Source organism: Sinocyclocheilus rhinocerous, unplaced genomic scaffold (genome assembly GCF_001515625.1).
Source record: "Sinocyclocheilus rhinocerous isolate Xijiao unplaced genomic scaffold, SAMN03320098_v1.1 scaffold1339, whole genome shotgun sequence".
Taxonomy (NCBI): domain Eukaryota; kingdom Metazoa; phylum Chordata; class Actinopteri; order Cypriniformes; family Cyprinidae; genus Sinocyclocheilus; species Sinocyclocheilus rhinocerous.
In genome coordinates this window covers 636,236-661,671 of record NW_015634830.1, presented here as the reverse complement: position 1 = coordinate 661,671, position 25,436 = coordinate 636,236, and the positions used below count along the sequence as shown (strand labels likewise).

Below are 25,436 nucleotides of genomic sequence, written 5' to 3'. Positions count from 1 at the left end.
ATGGGGAGGGGGGGGGGGGGTCACTGCCCCCAGACGAGGGCCAATCATGATTTTGTCTGAGCTATGAATAAAATATAAAAATTCAATAATATTTTCTCATTTTATTTGTATTATCTTATTATTTTGGTGGATAGAATAAGTACGTTTTGGGCTAAATTAATTTCTATGATATTTAAGCCCCATCCTGGCGAGCCGCAACTCATCATGATTCTTAACTTGTTGCGATAGGCTTCATGAGAGGACTCTCTTCATTATTTTCCCGCTTTAGCAAGTTAAATGAATTATGGAAATTCGTTGTATTTTTTAATAAACCCGCGAATAAAAATGTGGTGGACTGAGTCTCTGCTGGCTAAACTGGACAGGCGATTTTCACATGAAGCGTTGGCCTCGAGTGTGGCGTGTGACTCAGTATTCAGTTGTGAGAAAAACGGCATCAGTCCTCTACTAAGGATGTACGCAAGCCTTAAGATTCACCCTCAGCTTGTGACAGCTGAAATGGATCTTGTGAAATGTGAACACATCAAATGTGTATACATCAGAAATAAGTTTCTCAGTTATGAGGAGAACAAGAAACTGGCTCCGATCTAGCACACAGAGAACGATTTGTTTTTTGTACTCCTTGTACAGCAGTTATTGTTTATTCTAAATGTATTTAGAATATGTGTTACATAAATACATGAAATGTAGAACATATAATTAAAGTGCTCGTGGCTCGTCTGCCAGTGGTGCCCCATCCCCCCCCTCATTTTTTATTTATTTATATAATTTGATTGTTAACACTATTTCTATTCATATTTTTTTCCAAGTAGGCCTAACTCTTGATTTATTTAAGAATTTTTTTTTGGCAAGTTCCAGATAAACAAAATTAAATAAAAAAAAATACTGCTGCTGAGTGCAGTTGTGTTTATGTAAAGTTATTCATTTGAATTTTGCGTAGTCATTTGAAGAGGGGGTTCCACCCCACCAGTGGATTGCGCAGAGATGCACCATCTCTCTCGTTTGTCTGAAGGACTATTTCTGCTGTAGGTGGTGATATTCAATTCACTTCGCTTTCAGCAGATGCTGAGTTCAGTGCAAATGGAGCTGGATAAAACCACCGGAGGTGCAGGAACGGAGCACACTGAGCTTTACACACTGAGAAAACACTGAACACATCACCTGAGCATATACAGCCAATTTACATACACAAGTATTTTAAACGCTCTGAAACCGTCCAAAATGTGGATTATAGTACTGTGGATATTTTTGCTTGGTACTTCCGTCGAAGCACAGGTAAAATGAACGAACAATTTGTTGCAATTTTTCATTCTCTTTTCACCTCAGCTTAATGTTTGTATTTAAATGTGAAGCCCAAAACACTTAGGCTATTAATTATTTTAACGTTTGACTTAATAACTCTGACAGATCTAAATGTTTAGCTTCCTATCAGGTTCATTGTGAAAACTTCTTATCTTATTTAACTCTTAAAATCACTTTTAGCGACATAACCTAACGTAGATTCATTAACTTTAAATAATATTTTTTTTGACTTAGATAAACCAGTTGATTTAGATTTTACCTCATAAATCATTTTAAGGCAAGCTGACCAACATTGTAAGGTCATGTAAAGTCAGATGTTGTGAATGGGGTTAATTTGTAAATATGACATAATTGTATTAAATGTTGAAGAAATATTTGGCATATTGCTAAATCTGAGGGCTGGATTGTTGGATTTAGTGTTGTTTTGTTTGACAAATGACAAATTGTAATGTAACTGCAAGCAAACATGCAAATCTCTTTTGATGATCTTCATGTTTTTCTAATTAACAATGAAGCTTGAAGGTCTGCTGGTGGCTTTAAATCTGCATGACACCTCCAAATCATCTGATTGGATGGTTTCTAATCAAATCTAAAATAAGCATGTCAAGCTGTCAGACAATCAATATGTCTGTATTTGTCTCCGGGCAGCATGTGGACCCTGAAGTGGGATTAACAGCTCAGGAACAAGTTCTCCTGCTGTACGACATCAAACTGCAGTGCCTTCAGAACATCTCCGAACACAGTCCTGCCGGTAAGACCTTACCTGTGGATTCTGTTTGGTCCTCTGAACCTTTTTCCCTCTATTGTGATGTTCAGTGGAGCCCGAGAGGATAGATCATTTGCATAACTGATAGAAATGGGGGGGATCAAGATGAAAGTGACTCACACTAAAACACATTTATGTCATTAGTTCATTTGTTCATTAGTTTAAAAGCCTTTTACATGTGAATTCACATCTGACGCATAATCCGTGGAACAGAATGTGACACTAGAATCTGCTTAGAGGATTTATCTGTCAAAATCTGCCACCAGAGAGATCCAAGATCCGTTTCAGCTGAAGAATCTCACATCTTTGGTTGGTTCATGTGGTTTCTGAGCTTGAATGTCTCTTGCTCGTGTCCAAGTGCCTTTGGTCTCTCTGCTTTGAGGATTTATTTAGACACTGAATTACCTAACAGTCATGTAATGTCTATATCTACCCACTCATATAAGCATCTCAGCATATACACACAGTGAAGTCCAAATGATGGCACTAATGAAAATGTGTCGGCTTTGCATTTAATTTGATGCATGATATCGATCTCAGCTGTGATGGATTTGCCGCTTTTCTAGTTGGCCTCGTTTAATTATAACAACACCTGCAGGCTCCATTCTGTTTGATCCAATTCGATAGATTTTTTTTTTGACAGACATTAAAGTGACAGTTTTCCATCTTAAATGCAAGCTGGGTGTATGTTGTTAAAAAGCTGGATTGGTAACCAAAACGTTGTGGGTTTGAATCCCAACAGGAGCAAGAATTCACTGGTGTAGGATTTACTTAACACTTACTTAATTTAGTTAACATTTTTCACTCAGAAGTTGCTATGAGTTCATAAATCATTACAAAGGAACGACACATTGAATTAAACATGACATTTTGAAGAAAAAAAGACTGAAATAGGATTTTCTTGTAAAATCTACTCCAATAATAAAGGCTGCAAAATGAAACTTTTGAAGTGCAATTGCTTTCGGATGTGCCACAGCAAAAATACTCCACTTATGTACATCCAATCCAATCCTTTTGTACTCTGATGGGAGTTCGTTATGTCACAGATTAATGGTGTAGTGCGGCTTGTGAGTCACCCTGCTGTTTACAGAAGCTGACGCACATTTATTGTTTTTCTTCCAATTTTCCTGCTATTTCTTCTTCCTCATTTACACGTGTTGGTCCTCGCATTAACCGTGTGTTAGCTGATTGTGCGACCAGGCATACCAAATTAAGATTGCGAGAGGTTCACCTGCGTAATTCTGAATTAGGATGCTGAGGAAGGTGTGATTTAAGAACTTGAAGATGATTCAAGCACATGTGAATCATCACAGAAACAAGAAACTCAGTGATGGCTCCGCGCATCGATTACTAAATAATCACTGAACTATAAAGGCTCCTGTGAATCGAGATACTTCCAGTCAGATGCACAGGATTATAGATATTCTGAGCTGGAATCTTGCTATTTCATGCAGTTTATTCAACAAAATGTTCTTATCAGCTAATAATCTGGCACATGCCAGTGTAATATCCAACACAGATGAATATTTTCAAATCCAACAAGCACAAATGGCGTGCTAACAGATTTTGTGAATACAAAATACACCGATGTCAATGTGTTTGTGTAAAAATTTAATAATTTCAGAGAGCAAGAAATTTGAGTTTCTGCAAAATGGTTACAAAGAAATGTCAAGTAACACTGAATCAAATGTGAAATGTTTAAGTAGAAAGACTTAAGTAGAAGTTTTCCTGTAAAACATACTCCAATCATTTTTTATTTACAACTGGGTTCCAAAGCTGCTTTTATACAACAGTTCAATAAACAAGAATTGAATGTTGATTAAATTGTGCTTGAGACATAACAATGTTCGCAACATTTCCTTGATAAAGTGTTTTTCCCCAAATCTTTAAGAAAACTATTTTCCAAAAACACAGTTTGACTTACAGGTTCTCGCACACTATGAGCTGTAGACGCCGTCCATTTACAAAATCCAGCAAGTTCCTGATCTGCATAGAACGCTGTAGTGTATAGCATCACAAAAATATTACCTTCATCTTTGTTTATAAATGAAGGAAATTATGTCGTTGCTGTGTGGTGTAAGAATTTCAACCTTGTTTAAAATAAGAGAAACCAGATTGAACTGTTTCGAATGATTCATTGACTCAACCACAAGACCCATGTTCATTCTTCGATGAATCATGTTTTTGAATGAATCGGTTGAGTGAATGACTCATTAGCCACGTTTACATGGACACTTTTTGTTTCAATCGGAATGATTTTATGAATCCGAACATAGTATTTACAAGAACACTAAATAAAGTGGTTGCATTGATGTGCACGTTTATATGTCGTGTTTTTTGAATATTAAAGCATGTCAACATATTCTGTTACACCAAATACACAAAATAATGATCTTTAAAAAAGCATCATATGACCCCTTTAATATTTTGACATGCGCACACTGCACAAATATAAAGAGTTTCCCACTGTGTTTGCATGCTAACCATCCTCCTTTTCTTTGTTTTAAAAAGCGGACTTATTTATCTATTTCAGGTCCTAATTAAGAAACGGCAGCATGAAGCTTTGTGCAATGATGCTTATATTAATCTAGCGGTAAAAACAGCCATTCCCGGACCCAAAACAAGACATCTGCAGATGAGAGTTTGTAGCAAGCACTTGTGGCACAACGTTATCCTGCACCACTTCACAGACGATGAGTGTAAAGAGAATTTTAGATCGACAAGACAGTCATTTATTATATTCAACAACAACGACAGCGGCTCGTTCCATGCATCATGCGTCATTACGACATTTCTACATCATTGCACACACGCAAAACTTTCCAACTTTCGGTTTTCAACCCGATTAAAATTTCGGGCATTTTGGGCATTTTTATTCCGATTGAGGTGATTACATGGAGCATTTTCATTCAGATTGGACTTTTAAACCTATGTAAACCCACCTATTGACTCAGTCGACACTTGTTCGAATTAATGAATCAATTTGGAATGATTTAGCTGAGGTTAGTGTCGCCACCTATTGGCTTAACTATGAACCTTGCAGAAAGAGTCACCAAAAATGCAGACAAGCGATACCAAACTGAACAGACACAGTGTGGCTGGAATATAAAAAAAAAAATAATAATAATGTGCATTTAGCAGACGCGACTTACAGTGCATTTCTTTTTACCAGTATGTATGTTCCCTGGGAATTGAACCCTTGATCTTTTGTGCTGCTAACGCAATGCTTTACCACTGAACCACAAGAACACATATTACCAACACATATTAACCACTTTTTACAACACAGAAGTAAGCTGGAGTAAATATTTTCTTTGAATGTTCGAGACTTCTGATTCATTGGTTTATAACTAAGAATAACAAAGTGCAGCAAACGGTAAAACTATTTGCACCATATCAAAACCAGTTTTTGTACAGATAAAATAACTGGAAGCAAACACTGGAAGCCTCGCACATTTGCATCCGCTCTTACGTTAAAAATGAGGTGGATAAGTGCTCTTGAAACTATGCTCAGTTAATCATATTCAAGGACCTGATTGCATAAACCGTATATGTCTTTCACAATTGTAGGCCATTTTATTTCCTAACCCAATTATAAGGCTCCCACCAGATGTTATACATTTTAAAATACATTTTAAACCTGCTGTAAAATTGCTTTTGTCTAAGGTTTATATTTACAGTCATTTTCTTTTCATTTGGATATTTGTGCTGCTCACAAATATCCAAATATCCATTTGTGCTGCTCAAAGGCACGGTAAACATAAAGGCTATACAAAAGACCTCTCCTTTGTTTGACAACATTTGCTAATATTGGTTATTAGAGTTAATTAGAGTGTAGCCATTGTCATTTGCATCAAGTTGTCGAATGCTGAAATTTCATTTGCCATGGCAACTCTCAGAACATTCTCAGAATATTCAAGATACTCTAAATATAATTTATCATGTGTGGGTTCTGATATTACAGTTCTGTTTGTTTTATACATAGAGCTGAATTAAGGTTAGTTAGGACATTTTTTCCCAGTCAACTAATTGGCAAAAAGTGACCCAATTTACCCAAATTCACCCTATGTGTATATGTATGTATAAAAAAGAAAACATTCTCCATCATACTGAAAATGGTTTGTTTATTAAGTCAGGACCGAAAAATCAATAAATGTTCAAGTGTGAAAGACAACATGGTGACATCTCAACCTGATGAGCGTTGGAATCTACAAATAGATATACTGCACAGACAAAGTTTGTTGATGCTCTTTCTTTCAACCGTCATCAGCAAACCACCAGGTTGAAATGAGCTGCGCTGATTCATTCACTCTGAATAAAGTTTCCAAATAGCATCATGCACTTTTAGCAATGCGGACCCTCTCCTCTCCATTCAAGGAACTGACCGGTTGGTGTGGTGCTTCCATACAGAGACTCTGCCCTTTTCACACATCGATCTGCGGGGGTTTATTCAATGGTTGGCGGAATACTTGCTCTTAGAATGAAGACTTACAAAGGCGCCGAATCAATGAGCCTTGAGGAAGATAAAATGTTCATGTCGCCATGGGCTTTGAGGATATTCCTTTCATGTTCACTTTGCAAGATTATAATTTATATTCTTCTTCATTTTCTTGAAATCGTTCTGTTTTCAAATGCAGAGAAGTGCGATTTGTTTGATTAATAATGCATCTTTTGTATTGGAGCTTAGTTAGTTGTCATGTTGGAAAATGTGTGAAAATTGCTGAGGCAAATATAGCTTTTATGCTTCGATGAAAGCATTATTGTCACAATTATAAAGTCTGATAGCATGAGATGTCAAGTCTCACTTCAGATGACCCTGTTACCGTCTGTTACTAAAGAAACTATAATTACACTAGACATTCCCCAATGGACTCTTAACAGTTTTAATTAGGTTTATTTTTGAGTGAGAAACGGACCAGCAATGAAACATACAGAATGAATTTCTTCTGTTCATGATACTATCCACAATGTCATCCAGAATAGGGCCGGGGATAAAGATTACAGATTCGATTCAAATTCAAACAATTTGAACTTGTCAGACAGATTCAAACTGTTAACTTGTCTTTTTTAAGTTTAGTTAAGTATTTGACTTTATTTTTTGGTTGATTCCAACAAATCATACACCATTTTGAGTTTTTTTTAATGGAGATTGTGAAGATAAAAAGAACTTTTTTTGGACATTTTTGAAAATTTGCTCATTTATGAACAATATAGCATAGCACATAGCATATAGCGCTATAGAGTTCAGATCATTACTTCTGGAAGAAGTTGATGAAATTATGTCATATGATGATATTCTCTCTGACTGCTGACAAATCTGATATTGTTGAGATATTTTCGAGAAGCATGTGTGGTATCTGAGACTTAAGAAGGTTAAGAAGGCAATATACATATGTATTAGTGCTGTCAAACGATTAATCACGATTAATCGCATCCAAAACAAAAGTTTTTGTTTACATAATATATGTGTGTGTACTGTGTATATTTATTATGTATATATAAATATACAAACATACATGTATATATTTTGAAAACTATTTACATGTATGTATATATATATATATATATATATTTTTTTATATTCAAGTATAATTTATATTATATATAAATACTAACATTTTATATATAAACAAAACATACTTTTCTTAAATATATACATGCATGTGTGTGTATTTATATATACATAATAAATATACACAGTACACACACACACACATATATTATGTAAACAAAAACTTTTGTTTTTGGATGCGATTAATCGTTTGACAGCACTAATATGTATTATTTCTCTGTACATATTTACTTGATTTCTGATCTGCATTTCTCATCTTTTCTAGTTTGCTTGCTAATCTAGTTGTCTAATAAACTTAGCATTGTATTGTATGAATATTTTGGCTCTTACAATAATAAAGGCATCTGCTATGCATAAATTTAAATGTTACTATTACAATTATTTTATTATTTGGCAGTGGAATTGGATTTCTGTTCATTTTTTTGGGATTTCTTCCTCAAAAGTACTAAAAGCATTGTTAATGGAACCATTAATGAAATGGAGTCGTTCAGGGAAATTGGAGCCAGAACCAGAATATAGCAGCAGAAAATGTTCAATCAATTTGCTCTCTATTTAGTTTCAGTGCTAGGAGAAACAACTGAGATGTTAAAGCAGTTTCATCTGTGATTTTCTTCCGACAGGAATCCTAACTTCCAGACTCACAGATTGCATTTCCATAAAGTGTGATTGTGGTTTTGTACACAGATGAGGTCTGTTCTCCTGGATGGGACGGGTTGGTTTGCTGGCCTCGAGGTTCCCCAGGAACAGTCACCAAAGTGCCGTGTCCCAGCTATGTGTACGACTTCAACCACAACGGTACTTGCAAAACTTATTTGATCAAATTTCACCAGTTTCTTTACAACAGCATCTAGTCAAATTGTTCTGTTTCTTCGTTTTCTTAGGATTTGTATACCGTCAGTGCGACTTGAATGGGTCGTGGGTATCGGTGGGGAACAGAACTTGGGTCAATTATTCAGACTGTCTGCGCTTCTTGGCTCCAGGCATTGAAAAAGGCAAAGTACGTCCAATTAAACAGGCTGAAAGAGTTTGTGGTGTCTTATTGACAAGTTTCGAAATCATTCAAGAGTTACTTTTTGATAACAACGGGCCAATGAGATGTAGTTGGGTTGGTGTCTTCAAACGTTAAGTCTTATCGCAAGCCGTGAAGCTGCTAATATAGATTCAAATGCCACTGGTTTATTAAGTGAAAAGTTTTTGGAAACGTTTAGGATGTCGAGTTGCATTCTTTGAGATGACACAGGTGTTGTTGTGTTTCCAGAGGGATTTTTTTGAGCGGCTGCACATCATGTACACAGTTGGCTACGCTGTGTCCTTCAGCTCGCTGCTGGTCGCCATTTTCATCATTGGATATTTTCGGTAATTGAACATCCGTTCCCAGCAGATTTTGGTCCCACACAGCAAGTTAAAGAAACACTAATAATTCCATGTATTCATTATGAAGTTGCACAGCAAGCAAACAAATTGAACTTGTTCCACACAAGTGGCTGCTGTTGAGGGACTCAAGCAGGATGATTCAGACAGTCTTAGATGTTCATCGTTAAAGACCTTCAGACATTAAATTAGCTGGAGAGTTCCCCAATGAGTTGCTGCTATAACTGAACGACTTGTACTTTACTTTTTCTAATTGTGAAGGATGTTGTTGGGTCCACATTTATGCATAATTATTATTATATATTTTTTAACAAACGTAGCAAAACTAATACCACAAACAAATTAATTACTTGAAATAAAATAAACATTAACTGAAATAAAATAAAATAAAATATATAAAAAAATATTCAGCTAGTTGACAGGGCAACATTTCTCATTTTGTTTAGTTTAAAGTTGAAGTAGTAAAAGAACTAAATGTAAATAAACTAAAACTAAAAAGGAAAACTTACAATTAAAATGACATAAAAATTAACTAAAATTCAAATTAAAAACAGAAAAAATCTAATAATAAAATCTATTATCTAAATTCAAAATATTAACAGTGTAATTATAATAATGATACTAAAACAACACTAATATGAAGGTCAACTCAAAACTGTCTTTGAAAACTTTTTTTTACCATACTTGTTTTTTATTTTTGTTACTTTTCAAATGTCATTTATGCATATGATGTTATTTTATTGCCATACACCTTTTTAGTCCCAGACTTTCAATCTTTAAATATGAAAATCCATCATAAAAGTATTAATTATTAAATTGATAATATAAACAGAGTGAAATAAACATAACGTATTTCAATATTTTTTTTGCAAATAATTTATTTCAATTTCTAAAAAAAGAAAAAAAATCCATCACAACAAACAATTTATTTATTTGTTTGTTTGTTTGTTTGTTTGTTTGTTTGTTTGTTTGTTTGTTTGTTTATGTATGTATGTATTTATTTATTTTGTTTATTTAGATTCCCAAGAAGACAACTATGTCAATTAAGAGTTTGAGATGAAATATGAGATATGTCATTTGTGAACAGACTGGATATTAGCCTTAGCAAGACAAAAAAATTGCCTTTTTATTCCATAAATATTCTAAATTTAATTTCCACAACCATCACAGAATGAACGGTGATTTGAAATGTGGCAGAAATGACAGTTATTCATGCCGGTTTGAGGGGGATAAAGGACAAAATTGACACGATTCCCCTGTGATTAGCTGAAATTTTCTCTCTTTTTCTCTCCCAGGCGTCTCCACTGCACCAGAAACTACATCCACATGCACCTCTTTGTGTCTTTCATGCTGCGTGCTGTCAGCATCTTCGTGAAAGATAGAGTGGTGTATGCTAATGGCGTGCTACAGGAGTACGACACCATGCTAATGGACAACATCAGCACCGTCTCCATTTCCCCTCTTGACAAGACTCAGTATGTGAGTGCAGTGAATGAGCTACGTCGATTAACCCGGCCAGGTTTAATGATCAATTTTTTTTTTCTCAGCTGAACTAGTTTTGGCTAAAATTACTTTAATTACCTTTAGTTAACTTAAATTAAGTTAACTTTTCTCTCCATTGATATGGGTTGAGTGTTCTTGGTCATCAAAGATTTATTCATTCTTGCGCTGCACAGGCTTTAACAATAAATTGCAATGTTTGAAATGTATTAAAGTAAACTGTATTGTGTTCAAGTGATTGAAATTGAACGTACATTTCTTTCTATTCTCTTTAAGATAAAGGTAGGGGGCTTTCAGGACTAATGCAGCAAAATGAAGAGTGCAGCAAATGTGGATTTAATATTGCATCGGTGTATTTTACCATTCCTGTTGAGCTACTGGGAATGATGGGAAACTTATTTTATTTATTTATGTATTTTTTGTCCTACAATCCAGTCACCTCATGTTATGACATATATTAGCACTATGACTATATTAGCACTATTTTTCTGATGAACTTTGATTTTTTTTTATCAACAGTACACAAAATGCTAATTATTTGTACATGTAATATATAAATTAAATTGTACGAGTTTTAATTTTCGTTTTTTTCTTGGGAAAATAAAAGTAGAAAATATTTTTTCTAAAAATATTGTTAGTGCATTGTTAATGTTTTAATGTGTAAATTTTTCAGCATATTTTCGGCAACAGTATGTTTTAATTAAAATAGTTTACTGATAATCACAATGCGTTTTTTTTACGCCTTTGTTGTTGTTGATGAAATCGAAAAACTTTTCATCAGTTAACATTGTTGCTAGTAATTTTGTTAGTGAGGTTAACATTTAAATTGCGGCCACATTTACCGCTAGTCGTCAAATTTTCATGAGCAAAATCCAGTCATTTCAATTGGAATCTACACGATCAGGAATTTCGCGTTAGGGCGAAAGATTTCCTTTCACAAATTTTGCAAGTTGTTGAAGCAAATTTACCATGTTGAATAACAGAAATCTGCTTCATACATTGCTACATTAACAATAAGGTTATAAGGCTAACGTTATTTCGCTTATTTTGCTAATGTGGCTGGACCTTAACAACAATAAATCGTAGTGACAATATCAATGACCATGACTGTTCACGCCAAAATATTAAAAACGGTGTGGTCAGGACTCAAAAGTACTATAGAAGCTTGTTTCCACCACTGAACAAAAAATAAAATAGGAAATTGCGACTTTTCATCTCACAATTCTGACTTTTTTCTCTGAATTGAGACATAAATTCGAAGTTGCAAGTTATAAAGTCAGAATTGCAAGATATAAACTCGCAATTGTAAGAAAACGTCAGAATTGTGAGCTGACATTTTTTCATCTGAATTGGACTTTATAACTCGCAATTTCTAATTAATATCTCGCAATTCTGACTTTATTTCTCACAATTGTGAGTTTATATTTCACAGTTCAGAGAAAAAGGTCAGAATTGTGTGATAAAAAGTATGTTATTTGTTTGTATTCAGTAGCGAAAACAAGTTTCTACAATATACTGTACAATTATTTGTATTCCCAATATTTTTCTCCCATGACCAGTGTTTTTTACTGACAATCTCCCAAGAGTTTCCGACTGTTAAATATGCCATTGTGGTGGAATTCATGCACATTCATCTTGTAAATACATTCATTCCAACTAAAGGGCTGCATGACAATGAATGGTTCTGCTGTGATTGGCTGAATGATCACGGTTTGAGAATCCTGATTGGCTGAAGCCAGCGTTGTTTGTACTTTCAGGTTGGGTGCAAGATCACAGTCCTATTCTTCATTTATTTCCTGGCAACTAACTACTACTGGATCCTAGTGGAGGGCCTGTACCTTCACAATCTCATTTTCATGGCGTTCTTCTCTGACTCCAAATATCTTTGGGGTTTCACTCTCATAGGGTGGGGTACGTGCACATGTTTAGATCAATCAGTATTTGATTTTGTTTTTAAACATTGTTTATTTTACCCTGCCCAGACGTAACCTAACCAATTTCACAGCTTGTTATGATAATTCTCATCTGAGGCTTGTGTTACATCTGCCTTCAAGAATCTCAGTCGAATTGTTTTGGTGTCCTTTGAGGCAGCAACACTTACCTGAAGCCTTATTTATTCATACTTTATGTTTGATGCATAATACTTGCCAGGCAAGCTAAACAGACACCTTTGAAGTGCAAATACTTTTGGGAAGGTTCCCGCATTGTTAGATACTTTGTTGAAAACTGAATGACAGAGAAGCCCAAACATGTTTGTCCTACTTTAAACAGACCAATGACATAGAAGTAACAACTTCAAAGTCATTTATAATATGCATTACTTAAGCAACATATTGATCTTCCGAACATATTAATGTGTCATCATAATCAATAATGCATAATTAATGTTCCTGGCATCAATGTGTTTGCGGTAGAGTAGCCACCTAATGAGGGTTAAACTTTCATATTCAAGCACTCTGAAACATCAGATCAAAAACATTTCGCTGCAACTTGTTTGCTGAGGTCTATTTTTGGCTTTTTCATAATGAATAAACTCTGTGTTTAGGGAGACACATCATCATAAATCAGTGCCCACTGATTTTTACTCTCAGCGTGGTTTTTACAGCCAGATCATTAATATCTGAAAGTCGAAGTGTAATTTTCTCAATATTAAAATACTATCTCTATATAATGCGCTGTGGCAGCTGTAAATAAACCATCAGTATTTCTCTGCAAAGCATGTTTTTGTGATAAAAGAAAATTGAAGCAATAACCTGTGATATAAGAGGCTATAGACAAGGTATATATATATGTGTAATGATATTTTTTATCAGAATATGGCATATATTACATAAAATGTATAATAATGTATTATTTCATTTTTGTTTTTATTTATATATTTAAAATATATATAATATTTATAATTTTATGCATATGAATATTATTTTAAACACTCTAATCATATATGTTTGTGTAATGATATTTTTTTTTTTTTGTATATGATTGAAAAAACATTTAAGAATTTTATTTAAAAATAGATATTATTATTATTTTATTATTTTTTAAATAGTGTGAGATTAGGGTGGAACTGTTTTTTTGTTTGTTTTTTTGACCAATGGCAGGTGAGTGTTCAGAAACCTTCAGTTTTATTTGTGTCAGTGCAGAAACTATAGACTTTACATTTAATTTATGATCAGGAGGTTCAAGGAGACTTTCGGGAAGCTTTTGACTTGTCGGATCTCATCGGTTCAAAATCAAACAAATAGAAAATTGTGTTGTTCCGGTGAGTTTGTGACAAGTGTCGGACATGCTTCTGTGCTTGTATGCTGCATTACAGTTGATAAATCTTGTCATTTTCTAATTTGTGTGACCGCAGGTGTTCCCGCTCTCTTTGTATCAACCTGGGCTGTCGTCAGGGCAACGCTGGTGGATGTAAGGTGAGTTTCCCGTACGTGATCCAGATTCTCAGTAAGGTAAAAGTCAGAGAGAGAGAGACACACAAGCTGTTCTATATATCAAATGTAATATAAGATTTCGGTCTTTCTCCCTAAGGTGTTGGGAGTTGAGCGCAGGCAATATTAAATGGATTTACCAAGTTCCGATACTGACAGCAATTGGGGTGAGTTGGTTGGCAGTTTACCAACAAACAGAAACTAAAGTGTTAGACACATTGAGTGTTGTTGTTGTAATATTATTGATACACCATTATAGTATTTATTAATATTTTGAATTTTGATTTAATATTTCTATTTGGAATTGATTTGTTTTTATTTTATTTTTTAGTAATTTTAGTATTTCAACTTAAGTTTTTAATCTAATATATATATATTTTAGTACTTTTAGTTTTAGTTAACAATAACATACATTTCATGCATGGTATACAAAACAAAAACCTGATTTTATATATATACATATATATACATATATACGTGTGTGTGTGTGTGTGTGTGTGCGTGTATACTTATAAATTAAGTATCAGATTCAAAGGATAAAATAAATAAATAAATAAAAACATGTTTGTAAGTAGCAGGGTAGTGAATTTTACCTAAAGTATTAAGCAGTGGCTTGCTAGTTTAAGACCAAATGTTGATTGATAGTTATTGGTAAACAATTAAGTTGAATGCTTGAGCTTGGCCAATACAGTCAACACTACAATTTACTTCCTGACATGCAATTGATGTCACTTCCTAAGTGTCACAATTTTAAGGAATGTTTTGGTCATTAAAATGTGTCAATAACTAAGGTGAATATGGTAAGAATGCAACTAATAGATATGACCAAGAATTGCAAACTTTTTTTTTTTTCAAGTTTTCTAGAAATCTTTCTGTTGAAATATGCAAATGAGCCAATATCTAATTAAATATGCACCAATTTGAATACATTTCCAGAACAGAAACCTGAACATTGTTTAAAGTCTGTTTCAAAATTCTCTTTCATTTTGTTGACATATTAGATTGAACAGTTTTTACAGAGGGTATTTTGGATATTTCTTAATATGTTATGTTACAAAATCAGACAGATGATATATGAACAAACCCCTCAGTAAAAACCTTCAGAATATAGATGGGAATAAAACTGCTAAGTTTGGTGTATCTAAGTGCTACTGAAGTGGGGAAAAAAAATCATTTTGTGAAATCGCCTTTTAAAAATATGCTTGAAATCTTAAAAGTTATTATAAGAAAAAATATTTTTCTTCAATTTATGTGAAATATATGTTTACCAATAACTATCAAGTCAAAATTTGGCCCCAAACAACTAACTTTAGATAAAATTTACAACTCTTGTTACTCTGTTATGAATCTGTTTATATTATTTTGAACTGACTTGAGCTAAATAATGACACTATTGTCTTTTTAATTGCCTCGACAACTGGGTTTCCATAATTGATTCAGCTGTTTTCCTGTTTATTACTGTGAAGCAGCTTTGAAACAAACTGTACTGGATAAAGCGCTATAGAAATAAAGGTGACTTGACTGGACTTGTCTTAACTTGACACTAGTCTGAAACAATACATTATGACAGGACTTTATCAATTATTTTACTACGATGAAATGAGCAGATTTAGACAAAAAGATTTAGTTGATGGATTCAGTCGAGAAGGTCAAGACGTCTGCGATGGGACAAGCCAAAACAACCATTTTCAGGATGGTGGGCTAGAAAAATTTGAGAAGTTTAAAACTAACTACTCATTTTGGGTTAATTGTATGTTGTATAATAGTCTATCTAACAGTTCTCATTGCAAAACATGGGACTGGTGCCTCATGGGCCGCCAAATTGCACCGTAGGCTATTGGTGGAAAGCGCCATCAAAGCAGTTGTTAAGAGATGCAGCTGTCTTCCCATTAACCCCGAATTCGACCCCGTGCTCTGAACATGATACGCGCTGAAAGAGCTTGTCAAAGTCCCATAATCCAGTGTGTCAAAGGGTCGATTTGGATAGCAGCATGCTGTCGTTTGTTGACGTGATGCAACTGAATGTGATTGACCAGTTAGCGGTTGCATGCATATATTTATCTGCTGGATGGGCAGACGGAAAAATTATGCTGTTAATTATCAGCTTTGCCGAGCATGAGCGCTTCCCATAGTAATGGAGCTCCTATTTCAAGAACATCTGGACCGTTGTGCACCAGGAGAGCTGTAATTATGCGACAGAAATGCAAATGTTTTTTTGTCCTTGCTGCCTGTCAGCAAAACATATAAATATATATAAATTAGGACTTAACAAACGTGGATCAATTTGCGCACAAGCGCTCATGACTAACAATTTCTATGGTGTATTGATCATGATGTCTAAATAGAGTAAAGCGGAATATGTAAACCTGTTGGAACTTTCACGGCTCAGATGCGAAAGAAGCTCATCACGCATTGACAGAATAATTCCCAAGCGAAAAAATATAAGCAGAATGAAATTAGCATTTTATCAGTTAAACTAGGGAACTTTTTGCACTTTTTCTCAATCGCACTAATTTATTAAAATTGTCCAAAAGGAGAATTTTGTCATTTCTGCCACATCTCGGTTAATGTCTAGAGTGGAAATTACATTTTAAACACTATTGGAATAAAATTGCTTAATTGTCCTGCTAATGGTTATTTTATAGCTGTCCCTAAACACAAACAATTAAATAATATTTTCACACTTTTTGCCCAATTTGACAAAATAACAGCTTGACTGGAAAACGACACAACAATAAAAATTTTCTTTTCAAAAGTAATATTTACCTATTTGTTTTCTTGATCTAATTCTATCTCAGTAATTTAAAAAAATATTACTAAAATTGTGTAATTATAGAAGGGACTGTCTGAGGGACTGTCATAATTATTAATTGATTATTATTTCATTATTTTTAGACCGTCCACATTTTTTATAATGGAGATTATGTTGTCCAACGGGAAAATTATTTTAAATATATTATGTAAAATATAATATTATGTAATTTTAATAATGTAATATATATAAAATATATTTTGAAATATTTTTATTTTATATATGTAATGTATTTTTAAAAAGCTATATATATATTTATATATTAAGTGTCTTAATAGTATTAGTATTGTTTAATAAATAGTATTTTTGATGATGTATATTATAAACATATATTATTTTACATCTTTATCGAATGTGTTTGACCCTTAAGTCAAATGAATGATGAAACAACATAATTTTAAACGAATCCTTGTTTCCTTCTTTCTTGCAGCTGAATTTTTTTCTTTTTGTAAATATCATACGTGTTCTGGCCACGAAGATCCGAGAAACGAATGCAGGGCGTTACGACACGCGTAAACAGTACAGGTGAGTGCATGAATTTATTGTTATGCCGTGCCGTGACTGGATTATGTTTGCCTGTGTTCTTGTGGTTGTTTTCGGCACGGTGGAGTGATTGGACATCATTGCTGAGATATCCAGGAGACGACTGTAATTTTCCAGAGGGTGGAAAAGCTTTGAAAGGCTGAGTGAGAGAAATACAGAGAGACTTTTAAAACTCTTATTTACAAACAGTTATAAATATACATATAGATACATATTGTAAATGCATTTAGACTGCCTACGTATACATATTAAGGCTATATATACACATATGCATAAAAATCTTCACAGGGTTGACATAAAATACTTTCAGTACCCCACAAAGAAAAAAGTCAATGTCAATGTCATTTATTAATTCATAGAACTTATACTCCAAAACTAACCCACTTTTTATCAAAGCCTTAAAGTGCCCCTATCATGCCTTTTCGAATATTACCTTTCATGCAGTGTGTCATGCAGCTGTATGTGAACATAAACTATATGCAAAGTTGTGAAGCCGACAGTGCACGATAAATAAAGTTATTGTCTATCAAAAAAAAAAGAGTCGGCTCGCAATCGCCTAAACGAGTCGTCAGGAATTCGAATCTTATTCTGTTACGGCTCTACGTCACGAAGTAACACATTTGCATAATGTCTGTCCACGTTCTACGTCGCCACCTTGCCCGCCCACAAACAGTACAATTTCCGTGTGGTTAACATCATGTCGAGAAGACGCTGTATCCTACGCTGTGAGAATAAATTTGTTTTATCACATCTTATAATTACCACTAGGGTTGGGTACCGAAACCGCATGTACTAGAACGGTATGTACTAGAACTGAATCAGAACGCAGATTTCGGTGGCTCATTTCGGTGCCATGCCTGAGCGATCGATTGAAATATTTGTCCTCTGGTTCTCTGAAACAGATGTAAGAAGCATCATCTCCGGCACAAAATAATTTCCCGACAGAGAAAATGCCCCATGAACTCAAGTCGGAAAGCTCTAATAATACAAATCCAACACATCTTTGTAGTAGCGAGAGTGTCCATGTTGTTTTCACATTCCGACTTAAAAGCACAGCTCGGGAAATGAGAGCATCCGAGGAGCGCGTGAATACAGTAATTACTCTTGCTCTGATGGCAGCAGGTAGCCTTCCGTTAACTAAGCTAAACATGCTTAAATTAAAATGCCTAAAGCTAAACCTCCCTTGTATTCACATTTCTAAACCTGTTGTCCAACAAAAGAGAACATTATAACCTTTTTACTCCACAACACCAGTCAAATGCTTCCTTTTGTGATCTGATGTGGCTTCTTGTCACAGAATGAGGCAGAAAATATGTTCCATAGTCTACTTTAAAAAGAATACATCGATTAGCAATAGATTATAAATATACTTAATTATTATGAAAATACCAGAGATGGCTTGAATAACACAGATAAACTATATTGTCGCAGTCGAGTGTTTATTGTCTTTGTTTTATCATTCAAAACGTTTATATGTTCTGTTTACTCCGTTACAGCTATAATAGCATGCCTTTATCCCATAGACTGAAAAAAAAAAAAACATAAGGGATTTCCTGGAGGGTAAGGAGTTCCGCTACTTCTGTGACTGGATATGTGAATTTTCTGTGTGAGGGCGCCCTCTGGCGTCCAGTATGAATGAAACAGACATCATGTGTTTATAGTGCTAATGGCCAATCCATCATTTTTGTAGAATTTTTATTTATTTATTTATTTTAATAAGTATCGGTTCAGGCACTGTTTAGGCACCGGAACCGTTTTTGTCGATCAGCCAGTTCAACCGTTTCATCATCAGACTCCGGCTTGATTTGGGAAGGTACAATCCATACCATCTTTTCTATGTATTGACAAGTCTCCAGGGCTGTCATTCCGTCATGGCAATGGGCGTTTCGTTTCCGGCACGCGCTTTACGCGGTAGACCAATCCGGAGCCAATCTCTCTACGGCTCTGGACCAATCACAAAGGACTGCGCCATCTGACCAATCACAGCAGTGAGGGCTCACGGAAAAGGAGGGGTTTAGAGAGACTGATTCTTTGAACTGCTTCGCACGAGTCGTTTACGAATCATTTAGAAATGAGGTAAAATTAAATCTATTTTCTGAGAAAATGAACATGTTTTTTGACCTTGCATGCATGTAAACCTGTTTTAGGAGACTCATAAAACAATATTAGCAACCTTAAAAATTGCATAATAGGGGCACTTTAAGCATCTGTAAAGGATCAGTACCCCCATTAAGGAGTGTTTTATTGTTTCTTGTCAGCCAAATTGCCATTTTAGCTTTACCAACAAAAAATAATTAATTAACACAATTTTATTCTTTTTTAAGACACTATATTTTGGTCCAAAGACAAAGACTATTTGTAAAGATAAAACCAAATGTATGGCTCAACTCCCTTAATAGGTATATAATATATCCTAAATCATGTGTGAAAGTGTTAGAACTGCTGCTGAGAGTGTTTTAAACCTACAGGAGTTTGATAACCTCGAGAGAAATTTAATCCAGGCAATGAATGCCATTAAAGACGTTACGGATGAACGGACACAGTCGCATTTTACTCTTAATGAGAGTCGGACTGATGCTCTGAACTTGAATTAAGCGATTTTAATTAAGCATGGTAAGGTTGAAAATAGGGATAGGAAAATGTGTTCTGGTTTTGGCGTCCACTACATTGTGTTTGTGGGTGGTTGCTAGGGTGTTCTGGTGGTTCCTAGGGTGTTCTGAATGGTTTATAGTGTGTTCTGGTGGTTTTTAGGGTGTTTTGGGTGGTTTCTAGGGTGTTTTGGGTGGTTTCTAGGGTGTTCTGACTCTGAGTGGATGCTACAGTGTTCTGAGTGGTTTTTAGGGTGTTCTGAGTGGATGCGGATGCTATAGTGTTCTGAGTAGTTTTTGGGGTGTTCTGAGTGGACGCTTTGGTGTTCTGAGTAGTTTTTGGGGTGTTCTGAGTGGACGCTTTGGTGTTCTGAGTAGTTTTTGGGGTGTTCTGAGTGGATGCGGATGCTATAGTGTTCTGAGTAGTTTTTGGGCTGTTCTGAGTGGATGCGGATGCTATAGTGTTCTGAGTAGTTTTTGGGCTGTTCTGAGTGGACGCTTTGGTGTTCTGAGTAGTTTTTAGGGTGTTCTGAGTGGATGCGGATGCTATAGTGTTCTCAGTAGTTTTTGGGTTGTTCTGATTGGACGCTTTGGTGTTCTGAGTAGTTTTTGGGGTGTTCTGAGTGGATGCTACGGTGTTCTGAGTAGTTTTTGGGGTGTTCTGAGTAGTTTCTGGGGTGTTCTGAGTGGACGCTGTATTGTTCTGAGTAGTTTTTGGGGTGTTCTGAGTGGATGCTACGGTGTTCTGAGTAGTTTTTGGGGTGTTCTGAGGGGTTGCTATGGTGTTCTGGGTGGTATTTAGGTGTACAAGGTTCCTATAGTGTTCTGAGTGGTTTCAATGGTGTTCTGGTGGTTTTTGTGGTGTTCTGAGTGGTTGGTATGGTGTTTTGGGATTGTTTCTAGGGTGTTCTGAGTGCCACCCTAGGCTGCTATGGTGTTCTGGGTGGTTGTTTTGGGGGGTTGCTAGGTGGAAAAAATTCTCAACAAACCTTACAATTTGAAGTAGCCTGTTTGTAAGAGCCACGTGTTAATTATTTCTTTATATAGATGTGGATTTAATAACTGTGAATAAAGTGTGGTGTAATATTTAAATATTTACAGACAGAAAATGTATCTGTGTGTGTACAGGAAGCTGGCTAAGTCCACGTTGGTTCTGGTTCTTGTTTTCGGTGTCCACTACATCGTGTTTGTGGGAATGCCGCACACGTTCACAGGTGTCGGCTGGGAGCTGCGCATGTACTGTGAACTCTTCTTCAACTCATTCCAGGTGACTTACTGTTTCCCCTCTCAATAAATACTCACTAATGTGATGTGATAACGTTTAGTATAATGATGTGACCCTTTGCATTTCGGTTTAATTTGCTCTGCTGGCGTGATAAATAACTGTGCTTTCATTTTTCGGAAGCGTTTTGCAGCTTATCTGTAGACGATGGGAAATGAATAACAGCACACAGGAAATAAATTATGGGAGATAATAAAAAAAAACAATTAATGAAATAATTGAATAGATAAAAAAACTAAACTAAAATTAAAAGTTTGTGCTGAGGTGCATCGAAGCTTTTTGGTCTTTGGTTTTCTGTCTTTACTGTGAAATAAAAGTTAAAATAAAATGAAAATTAAAAATTGGTGCTGAGGTTCACCAGAAGCTTTTACTTTTGTTGGTTTTCAGTTAAAATACATTTAATTTAATTTAAATAAATAAAAAATTGGTGCTGAGATGTATCAGAAGCTTTTCTTCTTTGATTTTCTGCCTCTGAAATACAAGTTAAAATAAATGTTTTAAAATCTGTTAAATTTAAAGTTGGAGCTGGTGTGTGTCAGAAGCTTTTCTTTGTTTTTCTGTCTGTCCTGTGAAATAAAAGCTAAAATAAATTACAAAAAATTAAAAGTTGATGCTGAGATGCTTTTTTCTTTGCTTCTCTGCCTTTCCTGTAAAATTAAAGTGAAAATAAATTCATTTAAACTATTTAGATAGTTGGTGGTGAGGTGCAGCAAAAGCTTTCATTATTTGATTTTCTGTCATTACTGTGAAATAAAAGCTTTAAATAAATAAAGTGAAAAGTTAAAATTAATTTAAATAAAATAAGTTAAATTAAAAGTTGATGATGAGATCCATCAGAAGTCTTTCCTGTAAAATAAAAGCCAACAAGATTAATATTTATATATATATATATATATTTATTTATATATATATATGTATATATTAGGGGTTGCACCGACTAGTCGACTTCAATGCTCTGCCATGACGCTTTAAAGGGTCTACTTTTTCTGACATTTTAGCGGAGGTGTTTGTGTTGCACATCATAGAAAGAAAACTGGTTAATTTTAAGCTTTTTTGCGCTATTTTCATCTTCCGAGTTTAAAATCTATATCGTGTTGACGTCACAATTTGTGACGCGGCAATGGACTATAGTACATCTCTGACGCATCGGTGTCTATTAAATTATTCATGAGACTGCGTGTTCTTATCCTATGAGAAGACTTCGCTTAATTATTCACAACAGCATGTGTTGATTTGCTATGACAGACTCTTCAGATTGTGAGATTGCGTACATTATCTGAGAGAAACGTTCATGAATCGAAGGAGAGTGTTTGTTTTTGCTTTTTTAATAAGATTTCGGCACAAACTCGATTCATTCACTTAGTGAGTATAACCAAAGTCTCTTTAAGACAAGTCATGTCACTCGGCGGCCATCTTTGAAACGCCTCTCGGGCATGCAAGTGCAGCTCCTATCTCTTTGAATGGGGAAACATCAAATTCTCCAAAACTGTTCACTAAGCTTAGGATTCAATTTCATATTTGAAATCACCAAAGAAATCTGACAACAACTGTGTCATAAATGTTGTTTCTTTTGCTCAAATAGCGTTATAAAAAGCTTATTTTTCAGGCTAGAGCAGCCAGTGCGCATGCGCAGTCCTAAGAGCACGTCTCAGAACACTGACTGTTTATATAGCAACCGGGACTTCTAACGGCAGCTGCAGTGACGCGCTGACTTTACCGATTAGCGATTGGCTCTTTCATTCAGAAGACGGGGCTTTCTGCGATTTAGCGGCCATATTGAGTTTTGCATTTTTCCCCATTCAAAACTATAGGAGTGACATGTCTTGGGTATTCTATAGTCTTTGGTATAACCGTTTTTACATCATCATGACACAACCCGTCAAAAGGCTTATATAACCGCCGCAAAATAAGCCTTAAAAAGTTATCAGAGGTGCAACAGCATGTTCATGTATGTTTTCGATACAGAGTGCAAATGGCTGTGCATTTATTTGTGTTTTTAACTCGATGGGAGCTAAATGAAACTGTGTGAACCATAGACTGTAAAAAAAGATGGACAACGCATCTCCTATTCCTTTCACTATATAAAAGTGAAGCCAATTATTTTTAATTTATATTTTGATATGATACTTTTGATATTTTTTATGATACTGCAATGATTTCATATTACTTTAATAATATGTTTATATGTTTATGTTACTTGTGATATTTTTCTATTTTTACAAAACTTTTCATCGTTTTTCATGGTACTTTTGTTTTTGGTATTTTAAATTATATTTTTATTTTTATGATAATTATGATATTTTCATGTTATATGTTTTTGATACTTCTGATAATTTTTATATTTTTGATATTTTTATGATGATTTTATATGTTATGACATTTGATAATTTTATTATTCTAATAATATATTTTTATAATTTTTTTTTTTTTTAATTGGGGGGAAAATATAATAAATATATTTAATAATAAATAAAACTATCAAACCAGAAATAAAAGGTTTTTTAAAAAAAGTACAGAAAAGAGCAAAATTAATAATTAACAAGTTTGGCAAGAAACTTTCTCTCACTTGTGATATTATATTGTGTGTGTTGTTGAGGTTTTCTGTCCACTTGTCCTTCTCACTGTTGTTTTCGCTCTCTTTCAGGGATTTTTTGTGTCCATTATCTACTGCTTCTGCAATGGAGAGGTAAGTGTGGGTTGAACAGCATTCATATTTCAAATACTGCCACCTCAGAAAAGTTCGCATTCAAAGTGATTATTCATTTTCTCTCAACCTTTCAAAGGTTTTGTAGAAGGTCAGCGCACAACATTCATTTTTGCTCTTCATTGTTCTCTCCCAGGTCCAGACAGAAATCCGGAAGACCTGGATCCGCAGGACACTTGCATCTGACTGGAAAGATCCCGTTGTTTTGGCCAACTACCGCTATGGGACGGTCCTGAACAGCAGCGGCGCCAGTGTCCAGTCCCAGCTGACCTCGGTGACCCGCAGTTCCGCCCTCCTCACCAGCAGGGTGTACCACTGCGCCGCTCGGCCCAGCATCGGCTCGCTCGCACACAGCTCGCAAATACACACCACTCTGCCTGGTTACATCTTCAGCAACTCGGACATCGAGAGCCTACCGCCTTCCATTCCAGAGGAAATCGAAGAGGAGGCCAAACACATCGACGACATCACGCTCAAAGGCGTTAACCACATCACCGTACGACAGGAAGCCCTCAGCATCTGTTTCGAAGAGAGCGGACAAAGCTCATCCCACACGGATTCTGATGATGTCAGATGTTGTCCTGATGACGTCACCACTACGGAAATCTCCAAGTGCACTGATAAAATATCACTGAAGGATTCTTCATCAGTGAGGTACAACAGTTTGGATCAAGAGGACGAGGAAGAACTTTAAAACGCAGACTTCGTTTAACGCGAATTGCCGTTTGCAACCCATTTTACTTCTGTAATGCAACGTATTTACAATTGAAACAGGATGTTCGATTTTATTCTTCGGGAATTGATTGGAATGTAAAAATTTGGAGTTATATACCAGAATGGAGCTAAATTTGCTAAAAGAGTGCCTAAATAGCTATTTGACTATTTGTTAGCGTTATCCAATAATGCTAAGTGATAAAGGTCTAAGTGAAAACGGCGTAAAAAGAAATTCACCTTGGAAGAGTAAGTTTTAATCAAAGAATAAATAACATTTTTCTTTGGAATGACATGCACTGATTCACAATAAGACCGAAAGCGTGTCTTAAAAGAATATTTTTCCCAAAAATGAAAATTTGCTGAAAATGTACTCAACCTCAGCCCATTCAAGATGTAGATGAGTTTGCTTCTTCATCAGATTTGGAGAAATGTAGCATTACATCACTTGCTCTCCAATGGATCATCTGCAGTGAATGGGTGCCGTCAGAATGAGAGTCCAAACAGCTGATAAAAACATCACAATAATCCACAAGTAATCCACACAACTCCTATCAATTAATATCTTGTGAAGCAAAAAGCTTTTTTTAAGAAACAAATCCATGATATTTTTAAATTAAAAAATATTATCCATAATATTGCTTTTTCCAGTGAAACTATTCCTTTAAGAAAAGTAAATGAGTCAAACAAAGAGGCCATACGTGTCGTATAATGCATGAAAAAAAATATTTGGTTGGGATCATCGGGTTTCACTTATTTTAGGCCTTGGAGAAAGATTTGTTTTGAAATTTGCACTATTTTTTGCTGGAAATTAGCGCCATCGCACTGCCGTATAAGATTGTTTACATCGTTAAGTT

General features: G+C 35.1%; 1 protein-coding gene across 1 annotated transcript; it reads left to right on the top strand.

The window, feature by feature from the left end:
- The first annotated feature begins 989 nt into the window (after positions 1–989).
- On the top strand, positions 990–24,962 carry LOC107746000 (parathyroid hormone 2 receptor-like). The gene is made up of 13 exons (XM_016560029.1): positions 990–1,272; positions 1,948–2,050; positions 8,322–8,432; positions 8,519–8,634; positions 8,896–8,993; positions 10,304–10,487; positions 12,266–12,419; positions 13,864–13,924; positions 14,040–14,106; positions 17,182–17,276; positions 21,011–21,149; positions 23,809–23,850; positions 24,005–24,962. Exons 1-13 carry the CDS (start codon positions 1,219–1,221, stop codon positions 24,560–24,562), a joined length of 1,782 nt encoding a protein of 593 aa, XP_016415515.1. The 5' UTR covers positions 990–1,218; the 3' UTR covers positions 24,563–24,962.
- The last annotated feature ends 474 nt before the right edge of the window (positions 24,963–25,436 follow it).

Excerpts from the sequence above, each read along its gene's own strand:
- LOC107746000 (XM_016560029.1), top strand. The coding sequence starts at position 1,219 with ATGTGGATTATAGTACTGTGGATATTTTTGCTTGGTACTTCCGTCGAA. Across the intron at positions 10,488-12,265 it reads CTCTTGACAAGACTCAGTAT|GTTGGGTGCAAGATCACAGT; the intron begins GTGAGTGCAGTG and ends TTGTACTTTCAG. Across the intron at positions 23,851-24,004 it reads ACTGCTTCTGCAATGGAGAG|GTCCAGACAGAAATCCGGAA; the intron begins GTAAGTGTGGGT and ends GTTCTCTCCCAG.